Here is a 26,952-nt window from a genome sequence, read left to right as displayed (position 1 = left end):
GAATAAAGAAGTGTCTTTCCCAGCGGATCTGAAGAGGATTTCAGAGGCCGGTTTGACATCTTGTCTTATAAGTATCACATGATAAAACCCCCCTGCTCTACTCTGATGAAACGCCTATAAATCTCTACAATTTTACACTCTGCAGCATCTCAATTATAACTGAGTTTCTCTGCAGAAAATTGCTTTTTTTCATGACCCAGCATCTCGGTCTTGTGTTAGATTTAGAATCCAGCAAAGAATCAATGTGTTTTCTGATACAACAGTTAAATGATGCTTTGAAAGACAATTTTACAATCCTTAAAAACAACAACATGCGGGGAGAAAGTCCTTCAGATATCGAGCACGCGCAGCATTCATTGCTTATGTTTGAACATAAAAATCCAAAAATGGCTATTGTAAATAACAATTTTCGCTGAGCACCTGGTTTATTTTAATGTATAAAGCAGGAAAAGGCAATAAAGTGGAGTATCACACAATCCTCACCATTAACCCTACAGCAGTGTTCTTACATAAAAAAAAGAGAGATTAAACTTCCGGAAATCATGCATGAGAAGCAGAAGCCGGCCCTCTCCCCCTCTCATCCCTGTTTCTGCTCCCGCTCCGACTTCCATCCCTGTAGCTGTTCTGTCACTCGTGAAGAACAACTGCTCTGCTCGCTTCCTCTCAGGGGGCAGAAATATTTGAATATATTGTTATTGCCACTGCATGTTTTTTTCCCAGCGAAATTCAAAGTCCTAGAGAAAAAGATCTTTTTGGATTATCTGTCCATCGGGGAGCAGAGCTGTGATTCCAGTATCTCTGGAAGTGGTGGGACTTACTACCAACACAGTCCACCCTCGCTGAAGGAACAGACTGTATTTTCAGGCCCTATGCATTTTTTATGAGTTTAATATCTTAAAAGGCCGCGCGTTTACTCTTCGATTGTGAAAATGGCGCAGCCGCTGGTCAAAACAACAACTTTATAGAATGTTGGTGCCAGGTCACCTCTGCTCTGTGAACAAACCGAGGGGCAGTAATGTAATCTGTGCTCTTGTTTTAAGGTGTTGTTTGTATTGACAGAATGCTACTGGAATTTCATTCCAAAATAGGCTACGGGTGTCCACACCAGTGGCATCGAGGCGCAGCGCCGCCAACGACTGCTGATCACTGGAGACAGCCGGGGCGCCAGCTGTCAGCCCGCCACGGTTCATTCTGCATCAAACAGCAGGCAAAGCAACACAGGAGGTGCATGCAGCGTGACACCTGCCTCTCTGAGGAGAAACCAGGGATGAAGATGAAAGCAGGGAAAACCAAGGTGATCCTTGCAAGCAGAGATGCACCACGGTGCCGTGGAGGTTCTGAGGATGTGCCGTGGAGGTTCAAGGGCAAAAAACCTGTTCCTGGCTTAGAACTTTATATGATACAATAGACTGAAAGTAATCCAACCTGCTACTGATAATGTGTCCCAGTCAGATACAATGAATTTCAAATTTAATTTAGCAGTAAGCCAACATCATTTGCAAGCGCTCCACTATGGGAGACTAGGGTTTGCATCAATATGTATTTAATTAGATTGAAAACACCAAACTACAAATACAACATCCTGCGCCAGCAGGGGTGCAACAATAATCTCAGTAAAACAAGCATGGTTTGATACATGTTTTTTAAAATTATTATTTGGAATTAGTGTCAGATTAGATAACAGAATGAGCAATAAAGAAAGGAAACAATATGAGGAAGCTCCTGCGTTATTCAAAACTGTTGCGCAGAAAGTATTTTGTCCACAGAAATATTTGCCATCAGACAGATATTGACAGCAAAATTCCTTAATGGCTGACTGATGGAGATGTCAAGACTACAGTCGGACTCCAAATGTCAAACATAAATTCCTTAAATTTGCTCAATTTAACCCTCAGAGCCAGGAAAACAGTCCCACAATATCACACGATGCAGCCATGAATGTGCACGTGCGCTTTAGGTAAAATCCCTTTCGTCTTTAACCCATACGCTCGTCGTCATCATGGAAGATGAACCAGCATGTTAAACAAGGGCTCGCTGCTGCTGCAAGAATTCCGTTTGCATTAAACTCATAAATGTCAGATGTCATCACCTTTAAAAAGCAGCACAGTCAAATGAGCATTTCTCTGGTGAACTTGCTGCTGTTCTCACGACAGTAATTACATTGATTTATCGCTCAATACGTGGACACGACCTCGATCATTTTTGCTGACCTTGAAACATGTTTCCCTTCTATTATGAGACTGCACAACTAAACACTGGTGCTTTTTATAGAATCTGAAGAAAAATTAAAATATAAAACACTCTCATACGATCTCTCCACCAGAATTTTTTTTAATAAAAAAAGACATTAATTAGTAATTGGGATGAGTCACGAGAAGTTTATTTTAGCCCATTAGACACTTTTACAAGATTTTTACCTTAAATATGCTGTTTAAATATGCGTGGTTACCACGGTAACCACCACCAAGGACGGGCCTTACTTATAAATACATCAGCTCTGTGAAGTTATTAAAAGGCATGAATTTCACAATCTGACCAAATTTAGCAAGCTGGGATTCATCGAAAACCCAGATGGTTTTTGGTAAGGACATGGTGGCAGAATAACAGACAACCCACTGGGGGTTAAGAGCATCTGCATCAGTCTGCAGCAAATTTAGCCATAATCAATATGCAACATCTTTTGGTTTTAAGTGCTTTTTACTTCTGTGTTTGTTTCTTTCAACTATTCATCCCTGCATTCCTCCGTACATTAAATATTTAACTTCATGACTTATAGATTAGAGCTGTTCAAAGGGAATGGACATCAACACGTATGCACCATGTTGAAAACACACAATGGCGCACACCTGATGGTTGAAGATCTGCGGAATATAAATGCTCTTTTCCACCCATTCCACTTAAACATCTACAGTACATCCTCCAACTTGCTTGCTGACCGTCCACTGCACAAAGAGTAGATGCATAGAAAACAAATCTCCAAATTTTGATACTCAATGACACCGATTTCCCCAGTGGTGCTGTTAATACATCATATTTAAATGTAACTGCAGCTCCATCGTAGAGCCCGTTGTTCCAACTTTTTAAACTAAGTCGATGCATTCAATACCCATGAACATATGAACAGAACATTTTAAATTATTCACACACATAAAAAATACATTGTTGAGCGTATATCCCCCTGAGTATCAGGCTCTGGGAACCATTAGAGAGCAGTTATGTTTGTGTTCCCTTCTGGAACAAAAACAAACAAACTGGAAATGAAACCCACCGCGACTGAATCCCAATCACATCTGCATTCTAAATATAAAATCTGTTTATTTAAACATCTGTAACTTGATGAATTATTTACCAGGCTCGTGTCAAAACCTTGAAAGTAACCTTCAAACTACAGATGGAAGATGATACTTATTTCAAGGACTCAACGCTGCCTTTGACAGACACTGAGATCATAAAAACATGTACAACTTTGCTGATGCATAGCCTCTGACTGCACTACCATCCTTGCTATCAGTGGGAAATATAAATAACAACTGCTGGAAGAAAGGATCTGAAATAAATGTGTTTGATTGCAACACAAATTACAGGGTGTGTGGTTCTTGACAGTCTTGGCTGCAGAAACAATAGAATCAAATATTCATTTAGCTGTATCACAACGCTGATCTTTATCAAGCAGTAATCATTCTGAGATGGAGTGCAGAATACTGATGCAGAGCTTTATCTCGTTCGTTCAGCGTCCAAATATATATAGCCGCATCGAACCCTGAGTTTGGGTATTCCGGGCTGCCGTTCGGCCGGCGTGTTTTGTGACTGAATTATAAAGTTGTCTGAAGATTGCAAAGCCTAACAGCACACCTATTACTGATTTATTTATGATTACTGAAACCTACTTATCTCATTGCTTTGGGGTGAGAACAAGGTTTGGATTCAAGTCTAGCGTTATGTTTGAAAGTCCGCACAACTGCATTATTGCTATAAAAGAGACTTTGAGGAAATAAGAACACAATTAAATGGCAAACCAACTTTGTGGCCAAGTCTGTCAAATTTTGCCAAATTTAGTCATTTTCTCCCCATCTGGTGGAGAGTAAATCCAACAGTTTGCAGCATAAGTTGGCCAACTATTGGTATCAAAGATGGACGGTGCAGACAGATGTCATTGCACACATGTAAAAGGCCCCCAGGCCGAGCAGACAGCTCGTAAACGTCCTCATTTTGTCTTTCCTCTGAAGAAACCCTTTCCTTATTTTCAAATGTCAACATGGTGTTTATCATTTTAATATTTAATGCCTCACTGAGGCTAAATACTCAAATGAAATGCAAATAACTAAGATGGGAAATTTTAATCTAATTTTCCTGGACTGATCAGTGTTCCTGAGTCGTCTATTTGTCCAGCTCTTTTTTGTTGTTGTTTTTCAAGCTTCCATGATGTGGATCAACTTAGACATTTTGTGTGATTTAAACAATATAATAAAAACATTAAAAGAGCAAAGTTAAAGTAAACATAAAATTCTCTGGAACACTGTAGTTTTAAAAGAAGGATTTATTGTTAGAAATGCCAAGTTTGGGTAGGCAACTCCTAAAGTCATTGGCGCCTGCAATAATGTCACATGCAAACATTAACACACCAGAAATTATTTTTTTTAAAATCCCCCAAATTTTGGCAAAATGTAACAGAAGACACATTTAACACAGAAGTGGTGCAGAAAGTTGCAAATAGAGATAAAAACCGACTCCACAAAGACAAATTTGCAATAAATCAGTGACTTTTAAAAAGTCACCGACTCAGGTAAAACCATCAGGAGGAGACAAACGTTATTTATGACCTCCACATTTGCTGGATGCACCGTGGTAAACAGTGGGTGGATGACTCAGAAGCTCCAGACTAGTGTTTCATTCGATGAACCCCCCCACCAGCTGGGGGTCCCATGAAGGCTAACGTTACGTCTGCCCTCCTCCCCCCGGGCTCCAGCTGCCATGGCGGGGCCGTGGAGACGGATAGACATGTCAACACCACCCTGTCAACAACCTCTCGCTCATAACTTAACTTGGAAGAGAGTCGAACCTCATCCTCACGGCAGCCGCGGTTGACGGATGCGGCGGCGTGTGCGCGCCTGTGCGGCTCAAACACCCCGGCTGAGGAGCAGGGGGACACGCTCCATGAAGAATGGATTCGACAGACTCAGAAAAATAATAATAATTTTAAAAAAACTCCAGAAAGAGGGCTCCCGCAACTTTCAATTTGCAGCCAGGAAATATGCTCAGACCCGATGGAAACGAAAAGTCAACTGGGCTCTTCCATGTAGTGTACCAACAACTTTCAATTCGTCCAAGAGTGGGACGAAAAACTTGCAGCACAGCCGCCGCACTTCAAAGAATTTTACATGCCCCCCCTTCTCCCCAGCCGACCGTGCAGCGGAGCGGATCGGATCGGCTCCGTGACAACAAAAACCCCCCAAACCAGTAACTTCAGTTCCTGCCTGCTTCAAATACTCACCAACAGTCTGTGAGCCCGACCCCGAGCCAAGCAGAAGGTACCAGATCCACATCATACGGTCTCCGTTTCCCCCAGCCTGCCCTTGCTGTCCTGCCCCGTCGAATGCAGAAACGGGGGCGAAGAAGAAGAAAAACTTCCGATGCGCCCGCCGGGTTCGGGTTTGCGCCTCCGAACTAGGTCCTCTTTGTTTCCCTCAAAAGTACACCCACATTCGCCGCCAAAGTGCGGACGGGGAGTCTCATTTGAAGGCAGAGGAGACTTAAAAGGGGTGGCGGGAGGCTGTCTGGGGAGTCGGCTGTTCGTGTGTGTTGGTGCCGAGAGAGGCGGAGTCGGAGGCAGAGAGCAGGAGATCAGAGGTCGGCCAGTGCGGGACGGCGGCCCCCAGGAACCGCAGAGTGCCCGGAAGACTGGTGATGTTGCACCGTTACTCTATAGGAAGAAAACAAGGGATGCTAATTTATGTTTGATTTCACTTCATATATATACCTGAATTATGCATTAATAGAGGTAAAATTCAGGGTGAGCATTCAGTTTGATCAACACTGATGCCGACCGAGGTGATTCTGGGCAAAAATGTCGTTGGAGAAGTAAAAGAGAAAGACAACAGGGAATCTGTGTTATGTTGTATTTATATTCACATTTATTTAACCAGGTAATTAAGTAAAAACGGAGATAAATTGCATAACGGTGACTAACCTACATGTCAAGAAGTTAGTAGCAAAGTCGTCACAAAATTAACGGAATGTTTATTACACGTTTAATAAAATGTTTTTTTTTCTAAATAAAAATGGAACAAATAAGCCAGCGTCAAATAGCAAATGATATCACTGTAATTTTATAACTATAATATATAGTGAGTTCACTTTAAGCTAAGTGTACTTAGTAGGTTTGTAACTATTTCTACATGTTCTGACACCTATATGCCAAATTCCTCTGGTTTAAACAGCAAATAGGTGTGACCTGTAGCATCAATATGCATTGCAGATCTTCTGCAGTCCACTTAAGTTTAGAGTTTTCTTTTGTGCTGTGTTAGTTGGGCTTGTGAAAGGTTCTCCCATTTAATCCACAGAGATAAATCCTTTGGGAAACAAAGAGCATGCCAATGTCAGGACAGCCCTGTGCAGGATGTCTGAGTCTGCTGTTTCAGAGTAAAGCGCTGACAAGAGTGCTTCTCACCGCACAAATTGTCCTCATTTCACAGCTTACTTAAGCAGCTAGGTTTTTATTTCATTTGTTTTTGTATTTTTAATTGTAGCATTAGCTTTTAATTTTCATTCAATTACACAGTGTTTTTGTTTTAGTCATTAACTTAATGAAGCCTGTAAGCTGTGTGCCCAATTCTACTCACAGACCAAAATGTTACCACTTGTCTGTTGCTATTTTTGAAATTGAAGCAGAAGAGAACGTAAATGAGATGCAGTTGTAGTCGTGACATTTCTGTACAGGCTCAACCAACTTCCACGCTGAATTGTCCTCAGGCTGGTCTGTTGAAGCCACTTTAGGTTGAATTGGATTCGAAAGAGGCAGGGACAGGACTGGAAGGACAGGAGCTTTTACCTATCAAACCTTTCCTCTTTATCGTGGAACTGCAGCTGTATGCAGACGGAGAGGCTCTCTTTAAACAAAACCCTCCTTTTGATATCACGCTGTCCTGGAGGCATGCGATTGGGCGAGTCCCAATATCTTCCTCAGCTCACTTTATATTCGTTCAGAGTGCCTTATCAAGTCTGAGCCGAGTGCAGACTTCTGGAAAGGGTCTTGGCATGTCAGTTGTCGCTTTTAAAACTGTGTCAAAGATTCTGGCTTGATATTTTCTGTGGGGGCCTGTTGTCCTCGTATCCCCATATTGTTGCCTGCAGGGCCGTATTCAATCTGTAATGATGAGTCCTGATGTGTGTGTGTGTGTGTGTGTGTGTGTGTGTGTGTGTGTGTGTGTGTGTGTGTGTGTGTGAGAGAGAGTGTGCGTGTGTGTGTGTGAGAGAGTGTGCGTGTGTGTGTGCGTGTGTGTGTGTGTGTTCTGCACTTGCCAGATATCCATAATTTAATGATCCACAGAGCTAACCAAAAGCAGGCACAGGAATCTCAGCAGGAATCTCAAAAACAATCCACAATCACAAAGCTAAATATTTGTTGATTTGAAAGATTTGGCACTCTCTTTATAGCCTTTTATTTTGCTCCTCTGGAATTATGATAAACATTAATGCTGTTTTCCAGATTATACACCCAGATAGTTGAACCAAAATGCTGTTCCTTCTGTATTTGTTGACGTTGGGTATTTGCAAGCTTAACCCATAAACAGTAGCTACACTACTGTTTGACGTACAGCATTTTGAACACACCCATCCGTTACTTTAAGCTATCTATAAACAGCTCAGACCTAATTAGCCACTGGCCAGCAAATGGACCCATTAAGGGACATTAAACGTTAATATGAAGGTTGTTATTGGCCTAATCACAGGAGAAACCCAATTAGGGTCAAACTCTGGAAAATGACTCTGACTCAGTGAGACGATTCGGGTGGCAAAGATTAAGAGATCTGGACGACCTCAGATGACTTTGCCTGTGGCATTCAGAGACAGCGAGAGAGATAGAGATTTAGCTAGAGATCTAGCCTGAGGTAAGGCGTGTACAATGGGAGCGACACAAAAGGAGTTTGTGTGTGGGTTTCTTTTTTTCTTGGTCAGGAGAGAGGGACGGCGCTCACAGAGTAGAGCGGAAGCCGGTGGCAAGAAGACTATGCTAGGTGGAAGAGGGAGGTGTGAGTGAATTTGGAAAAGAAGAAAAGAGGCAAAAATACAGGGAAATGTTGCAGCAGGTGCGTACGTGACATATTTGCATAAAATCCTCAGTATTTGCAGATATTACAAAATATTTCAGGCAAGTATCAGCGGGAATGCTCTTGCTGTCAATGAGCATTCAGCTAATATTTGCTTAAATTAGCAAGAGCTTTAGCATGATGTGTTTTTATTGTGTGGAGCTGCTGTCAGGGTCACAGTAAAATGCCAAGGTCTCTATGGTGGTGTCAATTTTTTTTTTGAAATCTACCGCTACTGCTCCTAATTAACAGCATGTCAACGTGAAGGTCAGGAAGAGGACGAGGTAATGAGTTCTGCAAATATTTCTGCTGGTCCATTAAAGTGCCTCAGTGGGGAGCAGTCATTTCCAAACCATGCTGCATGCGAACGCAAAATTCTGAAACTTCACCCGTTTCTGTTAAACCAAAGTTCTGGTGACATCAGGCGAGCATCAAACAGGCGTTCTACTAGTAAAGTGAGGACATTTATGGGAAGTAAGGGCATTTTAGCTGGTCCTCACAGCTTAAAAGGACTGTTTGAGGGTTAAAACATGGTTTTAAGGTTGAGGTTAGAATTGGATTTAGGTAGGGGTTAGGGTAGAGGTAGTTTTTAGGGTTAGGGAATGAGGTTGGGAATGCAGTTTGTTTCTGAAAGGCCTTAGAAAATAGGAATGTGTGTGTGTGTGAGAGAGAGGGGGGGGGACATGGAATGATGACAAGATATTCATTAAAACAGTTTGATTTACAAGTGCTTGAAGCATCAGTGATTAGCTCGCTGATTAAACAAATTAATGTACAACATATGTGATATGTTATAATGTCAATAGAATGATGTGAAAGAAATTAAACCACAGCCTAATATTACAGTAAGAGGGGTTCCACATCAGTAAAGAATCACAGCGTTTGATTTTAAAACGAAGTCTTCCTGTTGCGGTAGGTTGACTGTTGAAGAGATGGGAAATTAAATGTACAATTCTGAGGCAAAAATGTTGCGCTTTGCACATTTAGCCCTTTCTGTTCTCCTTGGGAATACATCTGTCAGAATCTGACTGATGTAACAACTTGCCAGTATGAAGCGCAGTTTCTATCTTACATCTTGAGATGAATCCCAAGGAAGGAGATCAAACTCCAGAGGCAGATGAAGGCAGAACAATGAGCAATATTCTGAGCGGAAATTGATTCAATTAGAGGTCGAACTGAAACCAACGATGCAGTGTTTGTTGTTGGGTTTTCTTCTTTTCCTTCAAATAGGCTCTAAAGGCTTTAGTGGTTTTATCACATCTGCTCCAAACAGGCAGTTGGAGGGATTTTTATAGAACCATCTTAATCGCGGGTCAGTCCCATCCATCAACACGCAATCTGGAATTTACAGTGAAACACAAATACACACTAATTAACCGTGAGCAATCATCAAAGCTTCATCTCTGACAGCAGGCAGTACATGTTGTTGGGTGATAGATTAGTGAGCAGATCCATCAAAGCAATGATGGCAGCATCAGTCATTTTATAGGTCATTTATTAGTGCCATAGTTTACCATCTGATTTCAAAACTGTCGCTCACCAGAGCTGTTATGTTTCACCACGGCCACAGCGGTAAATATCTGGACTCCACATCTGCCTGCAGCTGTTAAATGCCTGTAGATGCTGGTGTGAAAATGGGCCCCCAGAAGCTCCGTGTGTCGATACATCAGCTGTAATTGGAAACATTGCAGCAGGTAATTAAAGCTCATTTTTCACAGTAGTTGATTAAATCACAATATTTTGCAGTCATTAAAGATCCTCTATTGATGTTCTGTAACTCAACAAAGGCTGAGTACAGTTTTATACAAAACCTACTGGGAAACACTACAAATACTGTATATCTCATGAGAAAAGTCAGACTCAAATCTGAACTATTCCTTAAGCTGTGGTTTAATTAGTCGGATCAGATTGTCTCATATGGTGGACGTCCCCTTTTTGAAGTCTTCTTGACAGCTCCAAGAGCGAAGAGACCTTCAGTAGCTTGGAATCCCAGAGAGTGGATGGAAAAGGCTCCTGGCAAACATGTTCTATGCACTCTCGCTCACAGCATTCTGACCACCCTTTAGCTTATCATGCCCAAACCCCATGGACGGACGGATGGATGGATGGATGGATGGATGGATGGATGGATGGATGGATGGATGGATGGGTAAGTGGGTGGGTGGATGGATGGATGGATGATGGATGGATGGATGGATTGATGGATGGATGGGTTAGTGGGTGGATGGATGGATGGATGGATGGGTAAGTGGGTGGGTGGGTGGATGGATGGATGGATGGAAGGATGGGTGGATGGATGGGTAAGTGGGTGGATGGATGGATGGATGGATGATGGATGGGTGGATGGATGGATGGATGGATAGGTGGATGGATGGATGGATGGATGGATGGGTGGGTGGATGGATGGATGGATAGATGGATGGATGGATGGATGGCCTAAACCACAGATTTAACCTGAGTGAAAATGAATGTGTGTGCTTTAATTTTTCTTCTATTTGCACCACTGTTTCATGTTTTTCCTAAAATGAACGATAAATTCCAGCCATGACCGAAGAGGTGTCTGACTTTTCTGGGGAATTTAAATATTGACCTTCTCCGAAGAATGTTGCTCTGTCATGTTTCTACGGTAGCTCAAACGGGTTTTAGTGCTAATTTCCACCTATTTTGTGCACTGTTCTCTTCCAGGACAACTTCTAATGTTTTTTTTTAAAAATAAAAATAAGTCATTTCTCATTTATGTCAAAGAACCTCAGAGTATGAACGCCAGAATTGATTCCCCCATCATTTAATTGCGTTGCTCTGTTTTCCGGCGTGTTGTCCATCTCTTGAAATCAGTCCAGCTTTAGAGTCTGACACGTGTTGCTGGTGTCATCAATCAAAAAGTCTGTTTACACTCCAGTCTGTCACTGTTTATCACAGGCAATGTGAAATGGGCTTTGGGGCTTAGACAAATTCAGGAGCCGAGCCTTAACGGCCGGGTTGATGTGACCCTGCTCCAAAGAAGGGGAGAAAGAGACAAGATGGTGACAACACCAAGGTCATGTGATGAAGAGAGGCCATGATGGAATGAGGCACCAGTGCTCCCAGCAGGCTTTGTCTGTATTACCACAGTCGTTTTAACTCGGTTCACTGCTCCAATTCAGAGGCTGCCTTCATTGTGGAGGACCACAGACTCTCAGGTGTTTATTTGCGGGCCAAAGTGGGTCAGTCATTTCCTTCCCAGCATGCCTCGCTCTGCGGTGCTCATCGACTGCTCTGCACCACCAGCCTATATCTGCGTTAGATGAAAAAGAGCCAGATTTGTTGGATGATGATATTGAGAGTCACCTTGAAATAAAAGCGGCGCTGTCTGGAGGCATCGCCTGGTTGATCACATATACAACGCGAGGGTGGGTGGCAGGTCTGGGGCAGAGGAAGCAAAGAATAGAGATGGATGGAATATCTGGACCTAATGTTAGGTGTTTTGCATCGCAGGTAGCCCATGGGCGCAGGAGACGATAGGACAGGACGGGACTGAGAAAGGGCAAAGTCTGGGTGCAACAAGAGCGTGAGACAGACTAAGAGAAGAGGAAGTTGTGTTTGAGGGAGCAGAATTCGGGACAGTGACGGATTACTGGTGGCGATGGAGCTGAATACACAGCGAAGCAATGCCACTCCAGGAGAGGGCCCGAGAGTTAACTCATGCCTGGGTGCTTTGTGTTATAGTTATAGCTGGGGCTGCAAGGACAGACGGGGGAAAGGGGGTGGGGGTGGGCACGGGGGAAAAGGACATATGGAGGAGAAGGCAGAGAGGTGAGCTTTTGATCATAAGTTGAAGAATGGACAGGTTCAGTGTTGCTGGGCTCTGACACCAAAGCAGGATGGGAAATGCTTACCTTTGACAATAGTTGTAGAAAGTACACACACACACACACACACATACACGCGCGCGGTGTGGTGTGGTGGGAAACTATAATGTAGCTGACAAGCAAAGCAAGAGCATGACTCTGAGTGTAAAAGTCACATGTCAAAACACACATAAAATTATAAATGTCATCAGTTTTAAATGAAATATGCTTTTTAGTTTTCAGTGATCTTAAAGCTTTAATGCACTACACACATCGACGTTTTAAAGTTAGCTTTCTCCTCCGTGTGTGGGCCGATGGGGGTTTCCTGCCTGCTCTTGTAGGGGAGAAAATGTACAAGTGTGACACAATGATTGGTTTTAACCCTCAAAGGAGGGTGGAGGGGGCACCCCAGCATGGTGGAAAGGAAAGGCCAGAACACACGAAATAAGAAATAAATAATGCCCGATTTTGTAAAGTCACCGTTTAGCATGTTTTTGGGAGGGAATTTGGGAGGAAGCTGGAGCGCGATGATTAATCTCTCTTAACATTTCAGAGACAAGCTGCATGACGCCCAGCGTGTGTTTTTAAATGTCAGAGCGGAATGATTCCCATCTACGTTTCCTTGTGAATAATTAGAGCTGAGGAACTGACGTTTCTGGTGCTGTCACAGTCAGACACATCAGACTGGTGCCAAATGGCCGTTTTAAAATGAGCTTTTCTTTCCAGGCTGTGGCAACATCTCCCCCCAAAGTGAAGACAGAAAGACAGAGACCAGATCTCAAACATGATAGAGAGGGGTAAATATTTATTGCATCACTGCGTTACTCCACTTTATATTCCACAGAGATTGCAGAAGTGAGTGCAGGCACTTGTTCTCAAAGGTAAGACGGCTATTTCTGCTCTGGGTTAATAAGACGGCGCGCTACACTATGGTATTTTCAGAGGTGTTGACCGTAGGGACAGGGAGCTCTTGAGGGATGCAGTTTTTTGTGGAGACAAATGGCTCAAAAACAGACATAATGTCTGTCTGTGTAAATATTTACATGAGACCTCGGGATGGCGTGTAGCCGTTTGGTATTCCGCCCACAGGTCGACATGGCAAGGCCTCTCAGAAACAGTCCAAGCTGCCTTGGGACAGCTCCAGCTCTTACCTCACAGTCCTCCCACAGGCCTCGCGGTGTTCATCCAAGGCTCCTCGGGGCACTCCAGGCAGGGTTAAAATAGAAACACATTCATCCCAAACGACTGCCTACCATCACCAACGCACATCTGTCTGTCCTGGAGAGGTGTTCGGGCTCGAACCCAAGGAGGTTTCACCTTTTGTGCTTTTATACATCTTTTTATTACTCTACTCTATTAACTTTGAGAGTTTAACACATTTTGTCAGCCCAGAGTTTCCTCCTGCTGCGTCCTCACATTTCAGAGCCTTTGTTAAAACTCCCGCGTCCCATTTTTTCAACGAAGTACTAAAGCCGCATCAATGAATCGACAGGATGATTGAATGCAGCTTCCTCGGCTCCTGACAGAAACAGATCAGCCTAGCAGGATAGGTACAATGGAGGAGGGAAAAAAGTTATTTTCCAAAGTGCTTGGGATGCACAAACGCTAGTGTTTTTTTCGTATTATTTTTTACCTCGTTAAAAAAATAAATAATTCCTGGCCCCGGGTTGTAGCCCACGTTTTCAGTTTTTAGCGCTGCATGTTGTTACAGTTGCTTCCATCTACCTCAAATGCTGACAGCTCAGCCCAAGAGACCGCACCTTTATTCTCTGTCTCACAAACAACATCACGTTTAGAAACCCTGCAGATTGTTGAGCCAATTTATTGTTCTATTTCAGGAGCCATGCCTCAAAACTGAGAGACGCTTTACGTTAATTAAGCACAATTTCACTTTAGTCCCAAAATTAGAATGTTTTCTATAGTTTCCAATGCATCCTAGTTTTAAAGCTTTCTGAATTATGAACAATGGATGGATTTTTAAGCTGGTAAGATCAAAAATTCAGTCTTTCCCTGTTGAACAGAGGTCATTAGCGCATCGGCGGTATCTGCAGGCGCTGCTGAAAAGCACGGAGTAGCTGCACCAGATAGGCGATAGATGTTTGAGGAGACTCAGACGGCGTTACACGCCTGCTTAAAAATGAGAGCAAGGCTTTAGTTCCAAAGACAAATGCCTGTATGTTTAGTTTCTATCTTATCACCACCGAATCCAATTAGGATCAGAATTTTAAGCTGCTTGTCATCGTAATTAAACATTCACCACAGGGAGTCTGATGCAGAAACATTTCATGTAGGTGGGACCAACATCGAGGGACACTGGGAAAATATGGCGGGGGGGAAGCAAGTTGTGTATCCTGCCAATTTCCTCAGCTCATTTATAATTGTGTTCCTATACAAGCTTTTGAGACAAATACTACACCAAAAACATCCCCCGAAACACCTGTAATTAAAAAACCCTCACATCAATTCAGAGACAAAATAAAATGGAAGGAAAGAAATGCTGCATGTGCATTAAAGGTTAATAGTTCTGCAACAGTTTCACAACAAAAAAAAGGGTAAACGGGGGAGGTGTGGCTTCACTTTAACTGTGCAGGAGCCTCTTCTGGACCCGAACCACTGTTTTCCCTTTCACTTTCACAAGCCCCTCAGGAGCTTCCTGCTCTGCATCCTTTCAGAACAACCAATTGACAGCAGCTCCTGCACAACAGCAGCGAGCAGCCAAAGAGCCAAACCCACCTTTTAATAAATTCACCTCTGCCGTTTTGGGTGATTTAGACAAAAGAGAATCCACCGCTTTCAGCGAATTTGTCTTTTCCAGTAGAGTTTGATGAATGGAGGACGCTGACACTGGGCTGCTCACAGGAAGCTGTTTGTACAGGAGCAGGCGTTTAAGGCTGATGTTGTCGTACCTGTGAGGCTACAAATAATGATAAGTGACGGCGTTTGGGCATCTGAGATGCGCGGGTGCCAGAGGGAACACGGATATGGAAAGGTGAGCTTGTGGGTGGCCTTGAATATTAACAGAAGGATTGTGAACTCACTCCGGGGAGACAATGGTGGGTGGAGGTGGATTTAGTTTTGAGTTGGAGGCCAAGGTGACGAGAGCAGCAACGGTCCAGGCGAGGAGTGACCCTGAACGGGAAAGTGAAGAGCAGATATATTTGGAGATTTTCTAATGTGTACATTAAAAAAAAATGAAGAGAATGTGCAAAAATCCCTGTAAACACTGAGCAGGAACAGCGCTCGTGACCTCTGACCCCCCTCCCACAAGATGAGACAAAGCGTCGCTCTCTGGGATCTGGACCTTTGTGACACCAACTCATCATCGTATACGTAATCAGACTCGATCTCACCTCCACTCGGGTTTAAAATGGACGCATGTTCCACATAATTGCAGTTCACGTCATCTCGAACTCACGGAAACTCTGAAGCGATCACCCTGAGCATATTTACCCACACTTGTGAGGACATCGGTACCACTTTGATGGTGCTCCGTCCTTGATAAAACTGTTGATACACTCCACCTCATCAAGCCTGGAAGTGTGTATCTAATCGAGCGCTGGAGTGGGCAGCCCTCGAGGTCAGACATCCGCACCCTTCCCCTTCTCGGGCCAGACTTAATAGTACTGCTGCTGTATTCACCAGTATAATTAACCAGCTCTTCCCCAAAGCTGGTTAATTATACTGGTGATACTGGTGCGCATTATACTGGTGATACTGGTGCGCATCATTAATGAGCCACGGGTGGATCATTTCAGACATGCCAGTGTTGTTCCCCCATTTTTTTCCCCCCTGTAAATTTGGGAAGGTTCATGCTGAAGCCGTACACCCCCAGAGGAAACTGGGTTTTAGATGCAGCACACCGGTTTTAGACACGCGTACACATAATCGTGTCAGCCGCAGAGAAATCTGATACTCCGCTTTGATAAAGCCAAATATAGAAATAGTTTTGTACCTCTGGGCAGAGATGTTTGGGGAGCCAGGCTACAAACGCTACGCCTCCCGCTTCTCTGTATTCCACATTCATCCCTGTTGTGAGGATGATTCATCACCAACATGACACAGGCGGCGTAATGTTACAGCTCTCCCAACCCACGGCATTAGGCGATATCGCCGACCACCCCTCCCCCACCTCTGGTGGATCCTCCCCAGCTTTACCATCTCGCGTTAGGTTCCCCTGATGACATCTTTTTTTTTTTTTACAATCTTTCGTGATCCTCATTCCAAACCCTTCTCTGAGTGTGCTGCTCTGCCACGTCTGATTTTGAACATTCGATGTGATTTCTTTCCTTCATTTAAACAAGGCGCTCTGACGGGAAACAATTGCACTGAAGGGAGCGGCAGCGAGAGGCCCGCCAGAGATGGCTGAGCGATGAAAGCTGTCTGGGGGAAGAGATGAATCCCCCCTCGCCGCCTCATCTCCATCCATTCATTGTTCCTGACCCGCAGCTGCCAGACAGCTGTCTGTACCTGCCACCTGTGACGGATGCCTGCCGTCAGTCACTCGGAGATGGTCCCTGGAACCCGCGTCACCTCCTCACTGGCTGGACCTCTTCTAAGCCAAAGAAATCGATGACGAGGAAGAGATTGATTAATTCCTTGTCGGTGGTGCTCAGCCCCCCTCTGAATGCAGGATATGAAATGGATTCAGGCTGCAGGTACGAGAACAAGTGATGAATACAAAGAAAATGTGCACGGAGGTGCATCTCCCATCTGTCCCCAAAATACATTTTAAACTGGAGATCAAAAAAAATATAAACCATATTTTGGGCTCCGGCGAAGCTGAAACCCAGAGCAAACAGATGTTGTCGCAGTCCGGTCTGGTGATACCTGTTTTCACACTGTGTGTGTGTGTGTGTGTGTGTGTGTGTGTGTGTGTAAGAGGCCGCAGGGGAAGATGAATAAGATACAGGATTTGATCTGATACCAGCCTCACATTCTGCGGTTTAATACAAAGGGTTGTCGGCGGCTGCAAATATGACATTTTTCACAGACTAATGCGCATCCTCCTAAATACACGAACCTACGGACGTGCACGGACGCGCGCCGGCGGATTCAGCGACATCTGCTCCCTTATCGGATACTTTCCCCCTTTTCTCTGTCCATTCTTGCAGGCTAATAAATAGATTCATTAAATCCCAGCGGGGTGGCGGGAAGGGGAGGTACTTTACGCAAATTCTGTCTTTTAAATGATGGCAAAGAGAAATGGGCTCCGTTAAAGGCGCCGATCAAAGCGCCGCCGCCACTGGCAAGCGCCTCACGTAGCAAATTCAATCTCATAACCCATGAAGCGATTAATTCGTGTCAATACAAACATACAAACAGTCCCCCCCCTTTTTTTTCCTGTTGGCACTGCAGAGGTCTTGCGTCTGTTTATTTGCCCGTCGCTGTGCATGTATGAGCGCGCACGGCGCTCTGAACCTGGAACAGCAGGCGTAATTGGGTGTGCAAAAAAGGGAACCTTGTGTTCATCCAGGTGAAACTAGATCAGACAACCCTCTCCTCTCCATTTCCTCGCCGGGCAGCACGCAGACGTTCCTAAATCAAGTTTGTTAGCATTTCTTTGATCTGGTTGGGACGCCATGAAACAGGCAGCACAGATGAGGATGACGGCATAATAATTTGTGCTGGCCCGAGCCGCTTTTATTAACGATGGACTATCATCCGGCTAGGACCGCTGCCGGCTAGCTTAAATCAATTTACCTGCAGCCTCACTACAGCATACATGAGGAAAAAAAATCCTCTAAAGGGCTTGAGTGTGGCTGGTCAGTCTACACTGGCTTAGCAAGAGCTCAGGATCAATGTTTCGGGCAGTAAATCATTAAGCCCCATTATATCTGTAAAGGGAAACTCACTGGAGAATGCAAACCCAGATGTGCTAGCACTCAGGCGGCAATGGCCACCGCTTAATGAGTTTCTCCAAGTCATTATCGCAATGTGGAGAGGTTGGACATGCTGAGAGGGCTTTCTACGCACCAGGGAGCACAACCAGTACAGGAAAAAAGGCAGGCTGAGGTTCGGTGAAGGCGATAGATGTAGAAAAATGAGCGGGGAGGAAACAAAGACTCAGGATGAAGCTGCCAGTTGAGGGTTCTGGGACTTCCCAGTCGGCCTTGATTGCAACCAGCCTGCATTTAAATGTATCAGCCGGGAAGAAGAGACCCTGCCTGCACCACTGGTGGCCTTTGTTCCAAAACTTCAAATTCCCAGTCGGAGCGACTGGCTCGCTGCTCTGAATTCTGATGAAGAAAAAGCTGAAAAAAAAAGCTAAAAAAAAAGGTCCTCACATCTGGCTTCTCGTCTCCTTTCCTACCACCGTCCTTCTTCATGTGCCAGTAAAGTTTTCTTATGAGCACATTACATATATTCAGTTTTTGCAAGTGTGTGCTATCTTCTTTAAGATATAACCCAGGGAAGGTGCTGGCTATTTTATTTATTTACTACAAAAATAGACACATATACGTAAACAAGCTCAAATGTCAGGGATTCAGACTGTCGCGTTGAGGTTGGCAGTCGCAGCAACACGTAAGAGGAACGAAACCATTCTAAGCCACGGTGGAGGAGTCAAACGTGCGCTGCTTTTTAAAAATTCTCAGCAAGACAGTCAGCCTTTAACACAAAATGGTCAGCCAGAAGGTGCATCGGACATGTAAGATACAGCTACCCAGAGGTCAAAGTCAAGGTCAAATAAATTGCAGCAAATGCTAAAATGTGACAAGCTTTCAACTGAGCTGCTGCGCGTTCTAATTTAACAAAAACTCGGTGTCGTTTATCCATCAAGTGATGCTAAATTGTCCCCTGACATCTGATAAAAGACCTGACAAATGTAAAAGGGATGCAAACCTGACAGATCAGTCAGCAGATGATGTAAGAGGAAGCAGAAGTAGAGCTAGATGAAGTACTCCAGACGAGGGGGCTTTAAAAGTAGGTTTTTTTTATTAGTTTAACAATGAAAATGTGTCATACATTGTCAGATGGGAGGCGCCGTGGCGTCTGACAAATGATCTTGGTTCCGTGTCTCAAACTGTCCACGGTGTTTGTCTGAAGCGCAGAACTGAAAACATATTGTGAATAAATCAAGTGTGAAGTGAATCTTGCCGCCGCGTTCCCCCGTTCTTGACATCTGTCGCCGCAGAACTGGCTTTCCGCCCGAGTGCCCAGCCGGCCTTTTCTCGCAATCAGCCGCGCTCACCACTAAACCGCCGACGTGCGCGGCGGGAGGGAACCCGGCCTGATGGTAATTGATTGCGCGTAAGTTCCCCGCGTCAATTAAAGAAAGTCGTTGGCCAACGAGGATTTGAAACACTTATCTGTGGCGGCTGCCCTTTTTCAAGGTCGGTGCTGGCAGGCTGGGAGAGAGAAGGGGGGGGAGTAGAGGTAGAGTGATGGCTCAGAGGATGGACAGCCTGCCAGTGGGACAGGCCTGACAGCTGGATGAAGCAGACACCGACAGGCAGGTGATGTGTACCAAGAGTCTGGTCACTTAGTGTCACGGCGCGTGGTCCATGGATAGCTCCGTATCGCTGTCCTCAAAGTCCCGCAGGTCCACCGGGTTGGCCCGCGGCTCCGGCAGCCTACAGAAGCAAAACACCCGAGACATTAGATCATCTTAAATGTTACGGAAATATAACAAAGCTTTGTGAAAGGTAATCGGATTCAATCAAGCGGCGCCTTAAGTAGAAATCATCCGTCCTGTAGCTTTTATATCAGCGGCTCCGCGTTGACAGAGACGAAGTGGCCGCTAAATCGTTAGCCTGGCTGAGAGATTTCAGCGTGCTCCCATCATACGCTCTAATTGGACGCCGTGATTAAGATGGTGATCCTCCAGAGAGAACGGCTCGCCACTTTCCTCATCCTTCCTGTGGTGGCGTTAAGCATCATCTCCGGTTGTAAAAAACCGCGTCAGCATGTTTCGCCCTCCGCCCAAGCCGACGCTGTTTGATTGGGTGAGTGTCGAGGACGTTTAACTCTCAAACGCTCACTGCTCAAATGTTTGTCCTGAAGACCGGCACTTCCCGTGACCTTGGCCATTTAATCTGCATTTAGATTATATATATGGGATGTACTGTCATCTGCCAGAGGAGGAATCCAGGGAGATTAGATCTCTGAAGTACAAACCGCCGCAGCAGTGCCGCCGGCTGCTCTTCTGAGGATTTATACATAAACTGGCTGTGACCAAATGAATCTGTATGTTGGAAGACATGATCAAACACAGCCCAGATGATTAAAAAAAAAACATTTTTTCATCACATTAGGACATTAGGTTGTCCATGGCAACTGAACAGTAATGCAACTGTCGAGAACCAACGGCGTAAAGCAAATTAATCAACCGCAGTTAAGATGTTTGTTGTAAAAGAAAGAAATGAGGCATGTTGTTGTTTAAAGAACTGTTGTTTTGTCATGTTTAAAAGTGCCTCAATTAGCAAAACAGGAAATGAAACAAAGCAGCGTTGACAAACTATAATGCAGAGGATTTAGCAGGCTGTTGACTAAGCAACAATAAATAATGGTCTAAGCGGCAACAGGTCGCTCACTGCATTTTCGCGGTGGGGGGGGGGGGTCTCGCCATTTAAAAGCAGGACAATAATCGAGGGCTTTCACCTCTGACACCTGGGCGTGTACTCTGCTACGCCATCATGCAATTGATGTTATAGAAGGGCTTTGTTTTTAAAACAAGCAGCTAATTAATGGATCTTCTATAAAATTATCGATTTCATGCCTAGTAACGCTAATCCAACCAATCTTCTATATTGCTCTGTCGAGCAGGACGCCCCATCCATCAGCAGCTGCCCTCACTCGCCTCCAACCCTGGCTGCCTCCGTTGCTGCCCGGGCTGCATGCATTAAAATAAATAACCTTACGTGAGGTAATAGGCAGCGATATCTTTGCTGCTCCCGGAGCGTTCCCGTCTGACACACTTCTGTTGACAGCAACATAGAGGCGCCTCCTCCCCCTGCCCGTGCATCATCACAACATGTACGCGCGGTGCGGCGTTCCCTCGTCTGCAAGAGTTTTTTGTTTTTTCATGAAATGCTGGTCTTCATTACCAGCAAAGGGCCGAGGCATAAACGGGACCGTGCGCGGCTGCTGAAGAAGCGGCAACTGTTCTGTTGTCGACAACATCAGTGTTCCTTCGCTCCTTACTGTTAAACATGCCCGGATTACACATGTCCCTGGTGTCCGTCCCAGCTAAAACAGCGGCGGACTTATTCACGTGAGGCCATTTCAAGCCTGCGACTCCGCTCAACCAAAACAAATGCGAAAAAGGGAGGGAAAAAGGCAAAGTAATTATAAATATATGTATATGAGACCTGCACTATGGAGGCAAATGAACTATTTATATTCAAACAGTCCTCGCTAAGCCTTGGGACACATGGATGTAATAACTTATTTATTCCATCCACACGAGAAAGGCCATTACTTGAGGAGAGAGGCGGTGGTGGCGGCGGCGGCGGTGGTGGTGGCGGTGGGGGGGCAACAAGAATGGGGGCAGAGGGAAAAATGGAGAGAGGAGCTTCAACATGCAACAAAACCACAGTGGGTGGGTGATGAATTCCCTGTAACCGAAAACCATCACTATGCTCGTTTTCCTCCTTATCTGCTCCTCTTCTTTTGGGCCTGGAAGTAAAAGATCGCTTTCAACTCTGCCTCCTGACAGCTGGGTTCTTTCCATTCATGACTAATTAATGAGCTTTAATGTGCGTCTAACTGTGAGGGGCCGGTGATGCAGCCGCGCCCTGCAGAGGGGCCTGAGTGGAGGATGGTGAGGCCCACCAAGGAGCCTCAGTGGGAGTCAAACAGAGCAGCTGTGGATACCAGGGTGATGGATGGCGTGTGGGAAACTGGAGGAATGCACGTGCGTGAGCTAGAAGGGGGTGAGAGGTTTTGATTGGAACTGACAAAAGTAATTTTGGTAATGTCTCGTCTCTGAGTAGAATGCAAATTGGTTTCCAGATGTGCCCAAAATCAAGCCATCGCTCATGGGGAAATGAGAAATAAGTGATGGGACTGATGGGAAAGACCTCACAGAGATGGCTAAAAAAAGAGAATTAGGGAGATACTCAGACAAGTTTTGCGACATTCCAGACCTGGAAGTCAAATAACGTGTAAAAAGGTGAAGAAAGGAGCTTTAACAGGGGAAAAGAAGTTGGTTTCTGGACAGATGCTTCAGATGCTAACTAGCAAGCTCGTTATTTACTTGTGGTCTGTGATATCGCAGGTCCCACTAACAAGTGGAAAAGGTCCAAAATCGCCACCTATCCACTAGCTAGGATGGTAGCTCGAATAGCTGTGGTTGAAAGGGGGGTGTTTCCTGTCCTGATTAGCATTAGAAATCCCCGCTGCCACCACAGGATCCACAGGAGTCATGAGTCATCATCCGTAAACACTCTCATCGCTCTGCAGCAGCGGCGGCTGCCTGGTCTGGCCTCCTTGCCATAAGAATAATCAGACTGCGGTAGCCTGGATGTGCTGAATGTGTCTCAGGTGTACGTGTGAGTGTGTCTTCTGAGTGTGTGTGTGGGGAAAAACTGGAGCAAGAGAGGAGGGAGGGGTTTCTGGGCCAAGTGGAAGCTGATGATGATGGGGGGGGGGGGGTGAGTCTCTACCTGATTAAGCAATGAGGTTGAACGACAATATGGATGTACACGGCGTCGCAAGCAATCATCCTTAGGGCGAAATAACTATTGCAATTTGCATTTCCAAATAGTGGCGATGCCACCCAAGCATACTCCATCACATAAGTGGGAAGGAGCCATTTTTCAAGTCCTGGAGGCCTACAAGGTTCCGTCTAATGAGAGAGGTTCTTTAATGGTTATTGATAGAGCCCACAAGGACAGGCTCGGACTGGCCAGTGAAGCGGCGCATTCCGCTCACTTAATGAAGTAAATCTTGTCGCTTCTATAGGATGATTTAACCCTCCAAACAAATTCACAACGAGAAAAGGCGCGTGGCGTGGGACCGAACGGAGGTGCGTCGGAGGTAAAAATGGACAATCAATGAGGTGAGTAAGTGAGAATGAATCTTAAAAAGAAGGCGCGAATTGCAAATGGGAGTTTAATACGAAAAAAGAAATGACACAGCGTTGGCTTTTATGGGGGATTCTCTGGCTCTGCACTAATGCTCTGCTGGATCTAATTGGCTATTTTCTTGAGAGGGTGTGTGTTCTCTCTCTCTCTTTTGGGCCGACTTGTTTGACAGTTCCGCTTTCACTTTATGAATTTACAATGGCTCTAAAAGGGCCATCCGCCTCTGCGATAAGACAGGATTTCTGCCGATATGCATCATCATAAAAGAAACCAAATAAATCTTTTCACAGGATTTATTGGAAAATTGCAACCTATAAGTAAAGGTGCCGAAGAAAAAGCACAGCTGGATAAATTATTACAGCTAAACTAGATAAAAGGGAACGGAGACGTGGGGAAGGAGGCTGCCAAACGGGCCGATTTCTGGCAAGTTCCTCTTAATTCGAAAGGTCTTCCCCAAAAGATCAAGGCTTTGGAATCAGATCGAATCCTGAGGCAAAGAAGCTAAGTTACAAATCAAAAACACACTGGGAAAGTGAACAGAAGTGAAGTGTCAGCAGGAAGGAAACACTTTGTTGAAGCTTGCTGCAGAGGACAGGAGGGCGAGAGGAGTGGAGAGCAAGTGCGGGGATCAAGAGAACTACTGTACATTTTTCATGAGTTTCTATTAAAGCTACAGGTTACACAGGCCGCCATCAGATAAGGCTCTTTTCAATTCGGCTCTAACACAAAGAGCCGTCTGAGCGCTGCCAGGGACGCGATCATCATCTTTTGTTCTGCAGCCTCAGGTTTTAAGAGAGCGCAATTTTCTAAATTATGCTTCTTAACCTGCGATAACACAGGAGACAATGCAGCGTTGTTGGCTGCTGCGAGTCAAAATGTGCTAAATGCTATGTTAGATCAGACGCTTCTGGGCCACAAACCTGCAACAAGACCAACCAGACAGTGAATTAAATAGGAGCAATGTCTAGAAAAGCACTTCAGAGCTGATCGTACTTATAAGAGACTATTTCAAAATATTCCACTGAGGGAAGTCGGGATTATAGTCATCAAACATCTGAATATAACTTGCTAATGGCAACAGATTCTGGGTCACAACTGGGTTTGTCTTCAAACCACAGCCTCAAACAGCAGCACAGGATGCTAAACGTGCACCTTCTGCTGTCCCCCAGGGGTTCTGCAGATGTTAGAGAGATGTTAAAGGCGAGGACACAGGCAGCATGAAAGGGTCTCACCTGTTCTCCAATACAACAATCAACAAATTCAAATATGTGCTTCGGAAATCCATCCCTGCATCATCCATCATCTACATATCCCTCCCTCCATCATCTCCCCATCATCCCTCCATTATCTCCCCATCCATCATCCATCATCTACACGTCCATCCCTCCATTATCTCCCCATCCATCATGGATCCCTCCATCATCTACACATCCATCCCTCCATCACGCATCCCTCCATCATCCATCATCTACACGTCCATCCCTCCATTATCTCCCCATCCATCATGGATCCCTCCATCATCTACACATTCATCCCTCCATCATCTACACATCCATCCCTCCATCATCTACACATCCATCCCTCCATCATGCATCCCCCATCCTCTCCCCATCATCCCTTCATCATCCATCCCTCCATCATCTATACATCTATCCCTCCATTATCAATCCCTTATCATCTACCATCCATTGCTCCATTACCCATCCCTCCATAATCCCCCATTGATTCTTTCATCAGTTATCCTTCCATCATCTACCCCTCCATCATCTACCCATCCATCCCTCCATCATCTACATCCATCCCTCCATAATCCCCCCATTGATTCTTCCATCATCCATCCTTCCATTATCTACCCATCCATTCCTCCATCAGCCATCCAACAATCCAACCATCCAACCAGCAACTCATCCATCCACCATCATCCATCCTTCCATCCATCATCGATCCAACCATCCATCCCGCCAACCATCCATTATCTATCCATCCCTCCATCATTCCATCCACCCATCATCCATCCATCCCTCCATCATCCATCCATACATGCCTCCATCCAGCCATCCATCATCTATCCAACCATCTATCTTCCACCTATCCATCCATCTCTGTAAGATAAAACGAATAAACACCATATATCAACAGGCCTGGGCATGTTTTGCTAAATTGTAGAATTGCTTTATAGCCTGCATCAGCAACCTCACAGTTGCAGCGATCAAGACTATTTATGGGCAGTAAAATGCATATAGGTAATAAAAGTATTGATAGTGCTCTAAGCAAGCTGAACCCACCACAGATGTATAATTAAAGCATGAACACGCCTAGAAAAGACAGGTTATCTTTATATCTCCACTGACACAAAATCAACTACTGACCTCAGGAGAAAAGCAGGATTAGAAGACCAACCGAAATGATAACATGAGCGAAGATAGATGTTAAAGGCAAGGACACAGGCAGAATAAAAGGGTTTCACCGGGATTAGAAGACCAACCGAAATGAGAACATGAGCGAATGATTACTCAGCACCAACGCTGTGGCCCTTCTTAAGCCACTGTGGTATTTACACCCTTAGTGGGATTATCCCACCCTGAAAAACAAAGCAAACCCCGGAGGCATTTCTGAACCTGTAATCAGTTTACGGCGGAAGTGTGCAAGACGAGGCGCGGCAACAGGCAATGCATCATCGTAGAGAGGACACAGATATGAGGCTATATAATCTGACCCTGTGTGCAGCACAGCTTGTTCGCCAGAGTGCCACACCCCATTCAAACCCCTGTCCGTGCGTGCCGTTCCTGCAGAAAATACAATCCGACCCCTCTCCAGTCTTGAATGCAGGCAGTCAAGTTGCTACTCGATGCATGAATTATTGCTTTTTCCTGCACGCTGGCTGAAAGGTCGTTGAAGTCGAATAAAAATGCTCGGCCGATCAGAATAATTACACAGGTGGACTGCAGCGGGTGACGACAGCTGGGTGATCACCGTTATCCTCCGTGAGCTCATTTCTCGCCTGCTTTGATGCAGGTTACCTCGCGTTAATCACACAGAGACTCTCACCTAACAGCAAATAAGTACAGCTGAGACTCAATTGTACGCGGGCTCATCAGCTCCTGTGGCCACGCGGCACTGGAGAAATGAATGAAAACAAGTCATTTAGCATGAACACAGCTGCTCCAGCCTCCTTTGCTAAATGCTTTGGAGGCATTGTTGTCCATTTTTTTGGCTGAAACATTTCCACTGGCTGTGAAATCGGACGGTCGCCAATTAGCTCTGTTTAATGTTTTCATAACCGCACCAGACTCGGTCAGATAGAAAACAGCGGTAATGGACATTAAAGTCCCTCAGAGGAGAGAAGGAAGGTGATGGAGTGTCAAATATTAAAAACAAAATACTTTGAGGAATACGCCGCAATAAAATTTCTTGGTATTATTCAACAGGCATGATAAAACAACTGCAAGCAGCTCATAAATGACACCTTTGTGCGTATGAAACAGGACAAATGACTAACAGTTACTACATCTTTTACTGTAGGTAACAATACAGAACTAACTTTCGATGGATTTATATATAAAAATGGTATAAAGAACAAATATGTGGCCTACCTGGCTGTAGTATAAGTCTTTAAGTCTATTCTAGCTGCAGGCGAGCCTGGGGTTTTTAAATATATATCTCTTTATAGGATGCTGCCATAAAGAACAATGAAGTGTGACGTGAAGAGGGACTATGTACCTAATTGCACAGTGCTCCAGTTTAACTGTCTGTGGAATACTGTTGCAATGTTCTCAGGGGATAAACCCTCAGCGC

The 26,952-nt window shown here is 44.9% G+C and overlaps 2 protein-coding genes and 1 long non-coding RNA gene across 7 annotated transcripts in view; 1 reads left to right on the top strand and 2 right to left on the bottom strand.

Annotated features, from left to right (window-relative positions):
• The window catches only part of ldlrad3 (low density lipoprotein receptor class A domain containing 3), a 41,466-nt gene extending 35,598 nt beyond the window's left edge, over positions 1-5,868 (bottom strand). For 2 of the 3 annotated variants that reach the window (XR_964799.2, XM_011607277.2), the window contains exon 1: positions 5,492-5,862. Coding sequence is in view for 2 of the 3 variants with exons in the window: in XM_011607277.2 (XP_011605579.1) it covers positions 5,492-5,546 (55 nt within the window). In the remaining variant the exon portion in view is untranslated. Of the gene's footprint in view, positions 1-5,491 lie in introns of all 3 variants that reach the window. The other variant, XM_029841388.1, reaches the window with a different exon arrangement.
• A 3,902-nt stretch (positions 5,869-9,770) lies between these two features.
• Positions 9,771-13,657, top strand: LOC115250971 (uncharacterized). Its single transcript, XR_003889498.1, has 3 exons — positions 9,771-10,000; positions 12,860-12,930; positions 13,223-13,657. It is a non-coding gene; the product is annotated as an uncharacterized lncRNA (long non-coding RNA).
• A 5,387-nt stretch (positions 13,658-19,044) lies between these two features.
• Positions 19,045-26,952, bottom strand: part of trim44 (tripartite motif containing 44) — a 28,043-nt gene continuing 20,135 nt past the window's right edge. For all 3 annotated transcript variants that reach the window (XM_029841386.1, XM_011607282.2, XM_029841387.1), the window contains exon 6: positions 19,045-19,704. In XM_029841386.1, coding sequence (XP_029697246.1) covers positions 19,620-19,704 — 85 coding nt within the window. In that variant the 3' untranslated portion in view covers positions 19,045-19,619. The remainder of the gene's footprint in view (positions 19,705-26,952) is intronic.

This window comes from Takifugu rubripes, chromosome 9 (genome assembly GCF_901000725.2).
Source record: "Takifugu rubripes chromosome 9, fTakRub1.2, whole genome shotgun sequence".
Lineage (NCBI taxonomy): Eukaryota > Metazoa > Chordata > Actinopteri > Tetraodontiformes > Tetraodontidae > Takifugu > Takifugu rubripes.
The sequence above is the reverse complement of the archived record's forward strand: the minus strand, read 5'-3'. Positions and strand labels throughout refer to the sequence as shown.